This window comes from Syngnathus acus, chromosome 15, assembly GCF_901709675.1.
Source record: "Syngnathus acus chromosome 15, fSynAcu1.2, whole genome shotgun sequence".
Classification (NCBI taxonomy): Eukaryota; Metazoa; Chordata; class Actinopteri; order Syngnathiformes; family Syngnathidae; genus Syngnathus; species Syngnathus acus.
The window spans coordinates 13,545,329-13,560,310 of NC_051100.1; the positions used below are offsets into that span (position 1 = coordinate 13,545,329).

General features: G+C 46.5%; 1 protein-coding gene across 2 annotated transcripts; it reads left to right on the forward strand.

Annotated features, from left to right (window-relative positions):
* Positions 1–578: 578 nt before the first annotated feature.
* LOC119134915 (TBC1 domain family member 12-like) lies at positions 579–11,105 on the forward strand. Of its 2 annotated transcripts, none has more exons than XM_037272164.1 (13): positions 579–1,457; positions 4,833–4,956; positions 5,308–5,407; positions 6,652–6,733; positions 6,827–6,944; positions 7,128–7,234; positions 7,399–7,485; positions 7,550–7,644; positions 7,714–7,785; positions 8,245–8,373; positions 8,436–8,545; positions 8,617–8,875; positions 9,859–11,105. In XM_037272164.1, the coding sequence occupies exons 2-13, from the start codon at positions 4,877–4,879 to the stop codon at positions 9,928–9,930; spliced, it is 1,311 nt and encodes a 436-aa protein (XP_037128059.1). In that variant the 5' UTR covers positions 579–1,457; positions 4,833–4,876; the 3' UTR covers positions 9,931–11,105. The 2 variants fall into 2 exon arrangements, with proteins under 2 accessions (XP_037128059.1, XP_037128060.1); XM_037272165.1 differs by having other exon boundaries at positions 1,302–1,430.
* The last annotated feature ends 3,877 nt before the right edge of the window (positions 11,106–14,982 follow it).

A 14,982-nucleotide genomic window follows, 5' to 3' on the forward strand; every position in this document is an offset into this window, starting at 1 on the left:
ACGAAATGGCGTCTGTAACTAAAGGTGAGTTCAAACAGTGTCTAGACTGCTTTGAGTTGAAGGATTGCTGGTGTAGTTCTGGATATGGCCACTAAGTGTCACTACGGCATGAAAAAGGAGCAAGGGGCGAGTCGCCGGTGACGTCATTGTTGGGCGCTTTGAGTTGAAGGATTGCTGGTGTATTTCAGTTATGAACATTTGGTGTCGCTACTGCATAATAAAAACAGCGAGTAAGTTGCCAGTGACGTCGTCATTGTTAGGGTATTTTTCAAGATGGCGTTGGACGGTTGCTGGCATACCACCGCAGTCTGCGACAGATGAGGGGAAAAACGACAGCAGGCGACGTTGAGGACCTTTGTTGCCCTTTTGTCCGCAGACCGACACTAACTCGCTCCGCCGGAGAATGCTGTGTTACCTTAAATGAGTGCGTCGTGCCCGGATAGCGTCAGTAAGCCCCCCCACCGCCCCTTCCCTGGCGCGTGCGGCTAAAATGCGACTAAGATGCTAACCGCTTCTCGCTGTGCTGCTGGGCCGACCGGGCGGTTCGAGGCGCGAGCCGGTCGGTGGGCCTGAGACTCATGCATGGCGGCGCCGAGGGAGCCCGCGGGCTCTGTGGTCGTCGACGTGAATGACAACGAGGAGGATGGCGGCGTCGTCAGACGACCAGTCGCGGCGTTGGCTCTCAAATGTTCCGTGACGTGCAGAAAAGGTGACGACGCTGTCAGGATGTTGGACTTAGCGGAGCACTGCCTCCGGGACCGCCGCGGCCTTAACGGAAGCGCCGAGTCGTGGGGTGAAGTGGAGGTGGCGACGGCTGGACGAGGAAGAGGAACCGGCCACCCCGCTTCCTGTCCAGCTGCCTGCGGGGCTCGAGTGTCATCCGGGTCGACGGCTTCCGTCGGGCCGCCGTGCTCGGGAAAAGTAGCGGAGACGTGTCCTCGCTCGGAACCGCAGCCAGGCATCATGCTCAACGGGTGTGCTGACGACGGCGTCTCAGAAAGGCCGACGGCGGTCGTTAATGGAGGCTGTCATGCCGCCACCGAAGCCCGAGACAACCGCAGCGACCCGCCCGTCCTCGCGGACGCTCCCGAGCCGGCCCGTAGAGCCGCTGGACCGCCCTCAACAGAGCCGTCGGCCTCCTCCGAACTGAGCGAGGACGACACCTCGCCCTTCGAGGAAGAGGTGGACAGTGTCGAGCCTGACTGGGTCGTCAGGCCTCAGACGTTGAGAACCGAGGCGAACCTTAGCACGTCGCTCAGCTGCGACGCCACGCCGCTGTCGCCGTCGACCGCCGACCGGGGGGACTTCTGCTTCGGGGAGCAGGGCGGCGAATTTCGGGGCGCTTTCGAGGCAGGCCGCCGGCAGAGTGCACCCGAATCGGACCTCAGAGTGCAGGGCAACTGCGACGAGACCGGTCTCGCTCCCAAGAGGTTCGGAATTGTTCACTTCTTCACCAGGTACAACGCTTGAACATCAATGAACGTAGTGCGAGGGATTTGGCAAATTTGTGAGGAACTTCCTTTATGTCCTTTTAATTACAAGAGAGGACATACCGCTAAAGAATCAGTTTAGGGCTGCGACTAGCGATTGTCATCGAGTAGCTGCAACATTTCTTTTCCATTTTCTTACATTTAAAAAAAAAAAACATGACACGATCTCCAATTGACAGTGCACTAAGTGTACCTACGTAAATGGATTTGGATTTCGTCTTGCTTTGTAACATAAGCCTGAAAATAAGCCAAAAATGTCAATTGGTGATTTCTAAAGCCAACATTGCAAATGTTACATATAGAGGAAGTCAGCTTTCACCGGGGCTATAATGACAAGGATTTGGATAATTTTACATTATAAGATTATTGCTTAGTCATCAATTCATTGATTATTTGCTGTTCTGTTAATAAACAACAACCCAGTTTCAATTATGAAGACAATCTTTTGTCTGACAGAGACAAGTATGCCATCTGCCTCAAATCAGTTAAATGTGAGTGAAGGTGCGAGTTGCGACACTTCATCTGAATCAACAGATTTGCGAAATGAATCAACCACTGTTTTGCATATTAATTAGTCATATAAAGACCTTGATTCTTTTGAAATGGTGGAATTTCTGTTGTCCCCCATGAAAGCAGACTGAAGATCTTTGCGTACTGTACATACTTTCAAAGTAAGTCTGAAATTGTCCAGCACGTGCTTTTATGAGAAGGCCTTCCGGGTTTTCTGATGGCTGTTATGGACCAAATGGGCAACTGATCCAGAATCGGTTGTAGCATTTTCTGCACCATCAATGTGAAATAATGTCCTATTTTTGTATCGAGGGTGAAGCAGTTCGAATAATGGATGGAAAGTAAACATTTTGATCCGATCCGTCGCTGAATTTAACGGATAAAATCTCCAGATGATTATTGGAGTCATTGTAAAATGCGGGCCTCAAGCGAGCGTAATGACGGGACTACACATTGTGATTCGGAAGAACCGCACCTCCCGCAATGCGTGCGCGTTACCACGGAGACATGGCGCCAGTGTTCCCTCTAAGCCAGGGGTGTCAAACTCGTTTTTGCCGCGGGCTGCATTGTAGTCATAGTTTCCTGCGGAGGGCCATTATGACTGTAAACGCCTTATATTATTTACAGTATAGGCTAGACGGTAGTGATGGGTCCATGAGGCGTCGTGTATCGTTTCGACACATTGCCAAACTGTATTGACACTGTGTCGATACTGTGTCGCTGACTGCTGATACCCGCTGGACCTTAAAAAACCTAGTTGACAGACTCGACTGACACTGATTTGATGACCTAATATATACATTAATTAAGTTAAGTAATTATATTTTATATTGTATTCTTTCACACATTCATTTAAATTGAAAAAATATTTTGTATCATAACATGAAAATCTAAGTGAATGTGTTGTGGAAGAGGATGCTTGTGCACTGGGATTTGTTTTTTACAAGTTTTTATTTAAAACAGTACGTTTTTCCAATGTTTTGAAATTGAGCCTGTTGCGCTTTTTGGACACAATTTCTCCCGCCGTTGAAAACACCCACTCACACGGCACAGATAAGGCTGGAGTGCAGTGTAGTGGGTCTTTTGATTGTCCCAGTATCTGACTTGGGGCTGCTCCATAATTCTTGATAACTTTCAGGATGAACCACAAAAGATTAGATATTGTTTTAGCAGATCCATCCCGTTGACAATGCGCTTCCTTTAACAGAGCTTTGGCGCGCTTCCTTGACAGACTATACTGCTGCTCGTTCAGTCACGTGACTTTTTTTAAAGCAATATGTGCAACGACACGGGGCTTCGCTCTATGAGCTCGACGCATCGGTGTTGCCGGACCCATCACTACTACACGGCAAACTGATGAATAACTAGTTTTGAAATCAGAGACTAGTCAAAACTGTTCAAATTGTTTAAAAAGATGAATGGTAATAAAAATTGCTAGCAAAATTTCAGTTTTGAAAAAGTGAAGACAATTTATAATTTTAGTAATAACACAAAGTCTATGCAGAATTTATCTTCGCGGGCCACATAATATGATTTGACGGGCCGCATCTGGCCCCCGGGCCTTGAATTTGATACCTATGCTCTAAGCTGCGCTGCTGCGCACAAGAAACGCTATGCTGCACACAAAATAAAATTCAGCATAAACTGATTCATATCTAATGTTAAAGTTAAAGTCCCAATGATTGTCACACACATCTGGGTGTGGTGAAATTTGTCCTCTGCATTTAACCCATCCCTGTGTGATTTTGATCCATCCCCTGGGGGAGAGGGGAGCAGTGAGCAGCAGCGGTGCCGCGCTCGGGAATCATTTGGTGATCGAACCCCCCCAATTCCAACCCTTAATGCTGAGTACCAAGCAGGGAGGCAATGGGTCCCATTTTTATAGTCTTTGGTATGACCCGGCGGGGTTTGAACCCACAACCCTGTCCAGTATCCGGGCGGACACTCTCTACCACTAGGCGACTGAGCTGGTATGCTGTAATGTTAGACGTAATCTAAGTGGATGAATGATTTTCTTTCTGTGCCTTTTTGTAGTGTAAATCAGTGATTGACAGGTGTCCAGCCAATGATATGATATGGTTCACTTACGCTACATAGCCAATCATAGCATGTCAGTGCCTGAAAATTGTGTCCCTGCCCATTCGTGCTGTGCAGGTTAGCGAGCTAACAACAGTGCGGCGGAGTCAAGAGATGCAAACGCTAAGTGAGCTAACCCCCTTATCATGGCGGACACATCCACTCACCAAGCCAAAGTAAATAAGAGATGCTTGCGGTTCTTTTAAGATAGAATGGCTGTCGGAATGTGTGCAAATAAAAGAACAAAGGGTGGAACTCGGTGTGACTTTCTCTTTTCGAGTGAGAAAGGTTCTACTTGCAGGAAGCTAAAGTGGGCAGGCGAGTTTACGGAGGGAAAAATATGGAACTGAATGGAAGTTTGGCTACCTCAAGTGTCACATTCAGCAGAAATGTCATTTGAAAGCTGTTGGAATTGTACAGAGACTCAAAATGGGACAGGGGATCGGTACATTATTGCAAGAGAGCGCAAAAGGACCGACACAAAAGGAACGAGCTGTCACACAAAACAAAATCCAACCCCCGAGCAAGTTCTCATTGACAATATTTTATTTATTTCATTTATTAATCAATCAATCAATCTGGTGTTGCACACAGTGGTCCACAGTGTGCACAGGGAGCTTGTGTGTTTGCACAGACATTTGAAAATTAGAGGGGAACATTGCATGGCGCAACACCTCACGCCCATGTCACACTTCCCGCCCGCCTTTGCCCGCGCTTCCTCTTTCCACTGTAAACTTGCACCGTCCCCGTCTACAGGAGCTGTTCCCTATGAGAGCCAAAGAGCCTACACCGTTCACACGATGCGCCAGGGTGGCGACTGTTTGGCAAGCCCAGAGATGCAGGAGAAGGAGGAACTGTGTCCTCGTCCTCCACGGAGCAGGTTGTGTGATTGTTGCAATTGCCTGGTGGGCACGTGGTCTGCGCATAGGATCACAGGATTTGATATGAGTATGTCCTCATGCGGGTTCGGGGGAGCCTGTCTGACACCCGGGGAAAGGACGCGGGCAGAGGCGGGCCTCGTTTGGACAGCGCGGACTGGTCAGCGTCAATGGCAAGGCACATGTTGACATAAAATGGATTGGTCGCCAGTCCCATGTCATTTAAATCCAAATCTGTAGAAGGTGGTCCCAGGCCAGTCACGCCACTGGACACAGCTTTCCTTCCGAAACTGACTGCGGCCCCTAATGCTGACTCTGGTGGATTGACACTGTCTGTGTTCGATTGTGCGCAGGTGTCCTTTCGGCACCCCCCAGCGGCAGGCAGGAGGAAGAACTTGGACTTCGAGCCCCTCTCCACCACAGCGCTCATTCTGGAGGTACGCTCCCCCGCTGGTTCAGTTACCCTCTGGTGCAAGTGAAAGTTGAAGCCTCAGCCATCTGGCTCCATAAGAACCAGCGAGTTGTCCAAATAGTACACATAGCGGCCAGCCAGGCTTTCTTTTGCCCCTTGGCTCGAAATTTGTTGTGTCAAATCTAACAAGTCAAGTAGCAAGTCGTAGCCCTGCTAGTTACTAGATGTACAGTAATCCCTCGTTTATCGCGGTTAATTGGTTCCATGCTCACCTGTGATAGGTGAAAATCCGCGAAGTAGAGAACATACATTATTACAATAGCCACACAAGGATTTTATGAACTTTTATTTCATTTTTAAACACTTTTATGTACTTTTAAAACGTTTTTTTTGTATTTCTGAAAACTACTGTAAACATTTTTAAAGTCAAATTGACTTTTAGAAATATTCCTTATATAAATAAATAAGTAAATAGAGAAAATAATAGAGTAAATATATTGTTACAACATATCCACACAAGACTTTTAACCTTAATTGTAGTTTTAAACACTTTATTGTTTATTAAATACTTTATTTTGCATTTTTAAACACTTTTGCAACATTTTAAAGTCAAGAAACATTCTTGTTTACTAACTATTTAGTAAGCGCTTTTGTGAACATTTTAAAGACAAGCTGACTTTCAGAGACATTCTTATTTACTAACTATTAAACACTTTTATAAATATTTTCACTCAAGTCTCGAATTAAAAAAAAACTTCTGTGATGAAGCACAAGTCTGATATGTTGATACAGACAGTGCGGTCGGCTGAGCTGAATTGTAGTTAGAACTGCTAAGCCAATCAGCTGCGAGAACACATGTTCTCATTGGCCATTAATGTTCGGAAAAAAATCCGCGATAGGTGAAGCGCGAAGTAGCGAGGGATTACCGTAGTTGCAGGTTACACAAACCAGGATTAGTAGCTGCTATCGGCACAAGTTCCAGTAGGTGTCGTGGGACATGTAGAAGGAGCAGTACCTGCAGCGATACCCTGAGCAGTAATAGTGTATGTAGTAGTCAAGTACAAGTAGTTGTCATAGTACAAGTGGTAGCGACATGGTGGCTAGCAAGTAGTCGTAATGCCAGCAAACTTGAGTGCCACTCAAGTGGCCGCAACTCATAGCACCGCCGGGAGTACGGTTGGGCGTTCTCCCTTCATTGTGGCCTTCCGCACTCTGCCTGTGTAGGGTTGTGGGAGTGTGAGTGAATGAGCCCATTCGTGTGCCTCTGTCTGATTGGCTCTTAAGGAACCTTCCCGCCAAATCTGAGGAGGAAACTCAAAGACACAAGCTCGAGTATGAGGAGATGGTGGCCGGGGCCAAGAGGAGAGGTAAGGCGCTCTCTTTAAAAGAGAAGAAGAAAAAAATCATTTATCCATTTTCTGCTAAGAAAATGCTGATTGTGTTTGTTTTGCGTGCATCAGAGTTGAAGGACGCACAGAAGAAGAGGCGTCAGATGAAGGAGAGACATCGACACGAGGACAGCATCTCCAACGCCATGGTGGTCTGGAACACGCACATCCTGCCGCACTGGAACGCTGTGTGCGTGCCTCCCTGTGTTATAATAGTTCACCGTGACATATTTTGTGACTACCTGCTGTGAGGCCATGCACTCACCATTGAGGCATGTGTGGGTGTGCGTGTGTGTGTGTGTGTGCATGTGTCACACGTGTGTGTGTGTGTGCGTGTGTGTGTGTGCGCGCGCGCGGACGCGCATGCGTGTAGGAAGGCCACACGTCGCGTGAGGGACTTATGGTGGCAAGGCCTCCCTCCCGGCGTACGAGGACGCGTGTGGAGCCTTGCCATCGGAAACGAGCTCAACATCACGGGGGGTAGGTGGGCCGCCTCCCCCCAATCTAACTGCAGTCATTTTTGACGCCTTCCATACGGCGGTGTAGTTGATGCTGGAGCCAAACCGGCTCCTCAGACGTTTTTTTTCCGAGGCTCATCGAGTGCGAGGGCCACTTTGACATCTTTGTGTGTTGTGTTCCCACAGAGCTGTATGACATCTTCCTGTGTCGCGCCAAAGAAAAATGGAGGAGCTACAGCGAGACCAGCTCGGTCAACAACGACAGCGAGAGCGGTGGGCCCCCCACTCGCCCCCACCGCAGCATGCCCGCCTTTGAACTCTGCGCTTTCCTCGACAGACGGCGGCACATCGCTGGCAGACAGAGAATCCAGCCTGGAACTCATCAAGCTGGATATCTCTCGAACATTCCCGTCGCTCTTCATCTTCCAGAAGGTTTGGCTGCACCACCGTCGCCTGACAGCAAGAGCTGCCTTTCACTTCCTCCTCGTTCCGTGCGCGCAGGGCGGTCCCTTCCACGATGTCCTCCACAGCGTGTTGGGAGCGTACACATGCTACCGACCTGACATCGGATATGTAGGTCTGACGCACGCACGCTCACTCTTGATTTAGTTTGCAAATGTTTGACAAAAGGCCCTCAATATGTGTTGACGTCAATGTTGCACATTTTTGGGCTGCCATCCCAACGTCAGTGTTGGCGCCATTCCATATCAGGTCACGTCTCACTTCATCATTTTGGAATTTGGATCACCTGTTCGGGCTCTCCTTAACATTTTTAGCACATGCGCAGGATTGCGATGGTCGTGAGCGAGGCGCCGTCAATCCATCCCAAGTCATGTCATTGCGCAAGGGATCTTACGGCACTCAAGTAGCACAAAGCAGTTTGGCACGTACTCCTGCAAACCCGTCGCTTTTCAGTGTCCAATTCAAGCGCGTAGCTTAAGGTCATAGGAGTCCCCGACCCACCCGCACCTTGGCTTCAAACAGCACGAGTGTGCGTGGCACACGTGTACACTACGTTGCGTCTTTGCGCAGGTTCAGGGGATGTCCTTCATCGCTGCCGTCCTCATCCTCAACCTGGAGGAGGCTGACGCCTTTGTCACCTTTGCCAACCTGCTCAACAAACCATGCCAGATGGCCTTCTTCCGCGTCGACCACGACCTGGTACGCTCGCTCACTTGCTCTCACGCACGCATGCATGTGTGACGTGGCTTGGGACATTTCAGATGCTGAAGTACTTCGCCGTGTTCGAGGTGTTCTTCGAGGAGAACCTCCCGCACCTCTTCAGCCACTTCAGGAGTAACAAGCTGACGCCTGACCTTTACTTGATCGACTGGTGAGTCGGGCGACAGCTCGGTGGCGAGAGCGGGGCTCTAACCCTAGCATCTGCGTGGGTGGCGGTGGCAGGATCTTCACGCTGTACAGCAAATCCCTGCCTCTAGACGTGGCGTGCCGTGTGTGGGACGTCTTCTGCCGCGACGGCGAGGAGAGCCTTTTCCGGACGGGCCTCGGCATCCTACGCCTCTTCCAGGACGTCCTGCTGCAGATGGACTTCATCCGCATGGCGCAATTCCTCAGCCGGCTGCCCGAAGACCTCCAGGCACACGCGCTCTTCGCCGCCATGGCCGCCACGCACATGATCAGCAGGAATCGCCGCTGGGCTCAGGTTGGTGCAAAAAGACAACAAACAAACGTGACTGAGATGGAGCAATACAATGGCACAAAAAAAGCCCACTTTGAGCTGGATTATCTGTTAAATGCTTTCTGCGGGCATTGACGTCTTCCTGGCTCACTCGTGAGAATACTATCCAATATCACGCTTGGTTCTGGGTTTCGCTGAATGGGATGATAGCAAAAACACGGCCGGCCCCCGCTCATTTGTTGTAATTGGCAAAAATAAGGAAGCCGACAGCAGGGTCACCTATCCACAGCAATTCCCATGGTAAAATTATTAATTAACTTATTATTATTATTAAGTTATTGATTATTCTGGCTGTATTATACATTGTCACATAGGGTGCGTTACACACTATCCACAGCAATTTCAATGGTAGAATTATGAATTAAGTTATTATTAAATTATTGATTATTTGGGACGTATTATGCATTGTCACATAGGGTGCGTTACACAAGCCGGGCCACAAGATGGCGCCTGCCGTCAGGCGCTTTTTGGCCGAGTGAGCCCATGCAGCCTTTCCGACAAAAAAAAAAAAACTTTCAGTCTTTTCATGATGTCATTAGATCAGAGAGTCCAAAGTACAAAACCCATCCTTTTACATGATGTCATTAGATCAAAAAGTCCAAAGTATAGTATTGGTCCCTCATTGCAACAAGTCTTATTTTTGCTGGAACATGGTTGAGCACTGGTTAGAATGGTGGCGCACTCACGACGCCTCACAGTTCAGTGCGGGGTTCGATTCCGGCTCCGGTCTTCCTGCATGGAGTTTGCATGTTCTCCCCATGCCTGTATGGGTTTTCTCCCGGTTTCCTCACACATTCCAAAGACATGCTGGGATGGACTACCCTCGTGGGAATGAAGCGGCCCACGTAACAGATGGGTGGATTCGGGGCGCTTGGTTTATTTCAATGAAAAGCAAGCCTTTTGAGTATGGAGGGAGCCTCTCAGTCATTTTGTCCTTGTGCTCTCAGGTCTTCTCATCACTGCCGAAAGACAAAAACAAAGAGACGGACAACATCGGAAGCCCTGCTCTCAAAAGCTAATGCTGGCCAACCCTATAGTAGTGTCGTCGTAACCCTCCCATCCAGCGGGACGCCGCCTCCGCCCCCCCCCCAATACATTTTGGCATCTTGCGTTTTTTGTTGATGTTTGAGGGCGTGAAAGATTTTTTGGGCCCTGTCAAAGGAGAACAAATGGACATTGTTGAGTGACATGCACAACCCACACAATGAAAGCTGAGTGACAAATTAAACATGTTCTTTTTTTAATGTCATGCACACGCACGACATGCAACTCGTAATTGAGAGCTGTATCCATCTTGCGTGTAACTTGCTAAGTCGCTAGCACTCCTTGAGGACGGCTGCGCAGGCATTGGCTGTAAAAGTTGTGTTGGTCACATCTCCAAAAAATCCAAGACCATTTCAACTTTTTACAATGGAACAATTCATCCATTCACTATATTAGCAAATATGTCCAACTTCAAAACGTCCAAATAGATTTCAACTTCGAGATTATACTCTGAAATCAGATTCGGATTCGCTTTTGTGTCTCAAGCAACAAGCAACAAGCAACATTTTCACAGAGTCTCTATTGCAAAACAAAGCGGTAACCGACTCAATCAATTCATGGCCCACGCAAGTTGGTTTGCAGCTGCGGGATGAAAGACGTAACCTGTTTTGTTCCCCTCACAAACAACACCAAATCATCAACAATCACGATTAATGAACAATCGTAATGATAATGATTTTGCTGCGTCAAGCAAAACTTGCCAAAGTCAGTGTGGAAAGTCCAAAGTGTAAGTGAAGCAGGTAGCCTCGTGGTCCTCCTCGCGGGTCTGACGTTTTGTCCACTAACGAGCACTCCATGAACTGGCAACAAAGACACCGCTAGGACCCACCTGGCAACCGCCCAACCAGTCCCGAGTGCTTGTTGTCACACTCCCAATCAGGAGGGAGCCGCGTCCAGCTAGGAAAGATTTGAATGACGAGAAGTTGACAGTCATTCGTCAATCATGCATTGTGATTTGAGCAATTGGATGTTTTGGTGAAACCCCATGGATTGAAGTCACACAATTACGTTCGATTCAAACTTGTTTTTTTTCCCCCAAACATCGGGACAATGCTTTTGAGCATCTCTTTTATTGTAAACTTGTAATGTACAGTTTTTTTCTAACGCTTTAAAGGTTATGTAAATAAAGCACAGAAGAATCACAAAAATGTGTCACGACTCGTCCCCGGTTGTGTTATTATATGTAGGTTGTCATGTTTTCTGTCCGTCTGTGTACTTGCCCCTCCCTTCCTGTGTCAACTCACAATCCATGTAATAATCACAGTCACCTGCCTCTCGTTACCTGTCTCATATTTAAGTCCTGTCTGCGTGTCACTCCCTGTCGGATCATTGATGTCTTTTTGGTTCCTGTTGTTGTCAAGTCTGTTTCGGTTAGCCAGTCTGTCGGTCGGTCAGTTATGTCAGTTTGCCGGTTATGCTAGTTTGTTCCCCTTAGCCTCTCTTCCAACTACCTTTTCCCTCAATAAACCCTGGTCCAAGCTGCATTTGGTTGCCCTGCTCCGATCCGTGACAAAATGGCCTTTTCATTATGAGTTACTATAGAAACTTTTTACGATAAAAAGTCTTATTTTACATGGTCATTTGTTAGAAGTCATCGAGGGTCAATGTTAGGTGTTAGCTTATTAAAAATAGCCTTATGGTCATTCTTATTCGTAAAACAAAGCCTGACCATACATGGTAATTTTTTTAGATATAAAAAACAAGCCATACTATACTTACAATACATAGTCTTTTTTTTTTTTTTAACAAAAACGCCAAGGTCTTTTTTTTTTTTTTTTTTATGACAAAAATCTATACGTCGTAATTTTTATTTACTACTAGCTTTATAGTTTGGCTTTATTTTATTGAGATGTCTCTATTCACTGCTTGGCCTTATGTTGGGCTTTATTGTATTTAATGTAAATGGTAACACTGAAAAAGGAAAACAGAATGTCGATTATAAACAAATATTTATCACGCAGGGCATTCACTTTATCTGACTCTTCAGGAGTAAAACAAAGTGGAAAATAATAAACCAAAATGAAAATTTTAAAAATGCAAATGAACGACATTCTTGTTTTACAAAAGTGTAGAATAGAATATAGAATAGATCTTTAATGTCATTGTCACATGTACAACGAAATTTAAAAAGTGCCAACCGATCCGCGCATGCGATAAAAAATATCACCATCAAATTGGACAAAAATTGACATTAGAAAACCAAAATATAGTACAAGGAACATAAAAAGAGTGAGAGAGAAGATGACAGCCATACAGAATGCAGTGTTATAAACAATATGGAGGCTGTCGTCGTTGAAGGCCAGTCGGCTCTTGAGGTACAGAGAATGGAGATGGTGGTGAAGATAACCTTTACACTCCCAGGGGTCAAAAAAGACTTTTCCAAACAGTACTGTCTGAAGAAATAAAATGTTATTCACCACCAAGCATATCTGTACTCATACTGTAGTCACGTAGTAGTCAACGAAAAAGAACACAAATATATGCGCGCTGAAGACAACTATATGGGTTTTGCATGAAAAGCAACAAAAAATGTCAGAACAAGTACATACAGTTGTATGCAAAAGTTTGGACAGCCCTAATAATTTTCAAGATTTTCCTTTATAAATCATTGGTTGTTCAGATCAGCAATTTCAGTTAAATATCTCACATAGCAGACAAACACAGAAACAAACACTCATTTGAGAAATGAAATGAAATTCCTAGGATTTACAGAAAGTGTGCAATCATTACTTAAACAAAAGTAGGCAGGTGCATAAATTTGGGCACCCCAACAGAAAAATGACCAATATTTAGTAGATCCTCCTTTTGCAGAAATACCAGCCTCTAAATGCTTCCTATAGCTTCCAATGAGAGTCTGGATTCTGGTTGAAGGTATTTTGGCCATTCTTCTTAACAAAACATGTCAAGTCAAGTTTATTTGTATAGCCCTAAATCACAAGCAGTCTCAAAGGGCTTCACATAGACAAAAATTGGCAATTATTCTCAAAGCATCCCCTGATCTTAAGCTCCCAAAAGGGCAAGGAAAAACTCAAAAACCCCTGCCAGGGGAAAATGAGAAACCTTGAGAAGGGACCACAGATGGAAGGATACCCCTTTCAGGATCACCAGGTTGAAATGGATGCAGAGAGGGCACAAATAATACATAATATGAAAATCAATGAAAAAAAGTGGATGTCCAAGTCAGAGCGAAGGGCTGCCGGAGGAGCCCTCTATTATCCTGGCAGTGTCTTCGAGGAGGTTGAGCTGCAGTTCCCCCATCCTGAATTGGCCCACGAGAATCCAGATAGCCGCTGTCAGCTTGGGTGCCACCTAACCACCTCCCCGGCCGGGGAGGGGGGGGGGGCGAGAAAACAAACTCCGGCCGAATCGGCCACTACAGGTTAGTTAAAGGCCATGTCATAGAAATGTGTCTTTAAATGTGTCTTAAATGTTTCTACTGAGGTAGCAGTCCTAATATCCATTGGTAGGGCATTACAAAGCTCTGGAGCCCGAATAGAAAATGCTCTAGACCAGCTGTGGCCAACCCGCGGCTCGCGAGCCGCATGCGGCTCTTTGGCTGGTTTCATGCGGCTCTTCAGGAGATTTCACATGACAAGCGTCAAAATGCTTGGCTGGCGCTGCCATTTATCCCCCCTAGGTGGCGCGCTGACCAGTTGAATCGGTTTGAGTTGAAAAGAAGAAGAAGAATGACGTACTCTAAATGATGACAAATGCGCGCGATCATTTGAGTTGTAAATAATTTGTTTCAAGTTCGCTCTCAAAATGGCAGGGAAAAAAGCACAGCCAAATGAAAATATGAAGAACACAGGACGTTTTTAACAGAGTGGGAGAGTTTATATTTTTTTGTTGAACGTAATGGCAAGCCATTCTGCCTTATGTCAGGCATCATTAGCGCATTTCGAAGCTTCAAATCTTCAGCGTCACTTCAGCTCAGTCCATCCTAATATCGACCAGGAATTTCCAAAAGGGACTGAACTTCGCAAGCACAGGTTGGTCACTTTGAAAAGTCAGGCAGAAAAGCAGATGCAGTTTTTCCAAAAATTTACAAACCACTCAGAGACCGTAACGCTTGTGTGTGTGTGGGGGGGGATGATGTGGCTCTTTGCGATGACACAGTAAAAAATGTGGCTCTTAGTCTCTGACTGGTTGGCCACCCCTGCTCTAGACCCTGCAGACATTTTCTTGTCTTCTTTCGTGTCGCTAAAAGGGTAGCGTTTTGCGAACGAAGGTTACGAGACGGAACATAAGGAACAACTAGGTCGACGAGATATGAAGGCGCTAAGCCATGCAGTGATTTATAGGTTAATAGAAGAACCTTGAAGTCACATCTTAAATGGACCGGGAGCCAATGTAAGTTGGCTAATATTGGGGTAATGTGATCAAACATCTCCAGTTCAGGGTATTTAAGGTGGCCAGTTGCAAGTTGTTCTCCTCTTTGCATCTTCTCTGAAGAGTGGTAACATGGGAGCCTCAAAACAACTGACAAATGACCTGAAAACAAAGATTGTTCAACGTCATGGTTTAGGGAAGGGATACAAAAAGCTAGCTCAGAGATTTCAGCTGTCAGTTTGCACTGTGAGGAACATAGTGAGGAAATGAAAGACCACACACGCAGTTCTAGTTAAGGCCCGGAGTGGCAGGCTAAGAAAAATCTCAGATAAGCATAGGCGAAGGATAGTGAGAACAGTCAAAGTCAACCCACAGAGCAGCTCCAAAGACCTACAACATGATCTTGCTGCAGATGGTGACACTGTGCATCGTTCAACGATTCAGCGCACTTTGCACAAGGAGATGCTGTATGAGAGAATAATGCGGCAGAAGCCTTTTCTGCTCACATGCCACAAACAGAGTCGCTTGAAGTATGCTGAAGCACATTTGGACAAGCCAGTTTCATTTTGGAATAAGGTTTTGTGGACTAATGAAACTAAAATTCAGTTATTTGGACATAAGGGGCGGTATTGCATGGCGGAAGAAGAAAACAGCATTCCAGGACAAGCACTTGCTACCCACAGTCAAATTTGGTGGTG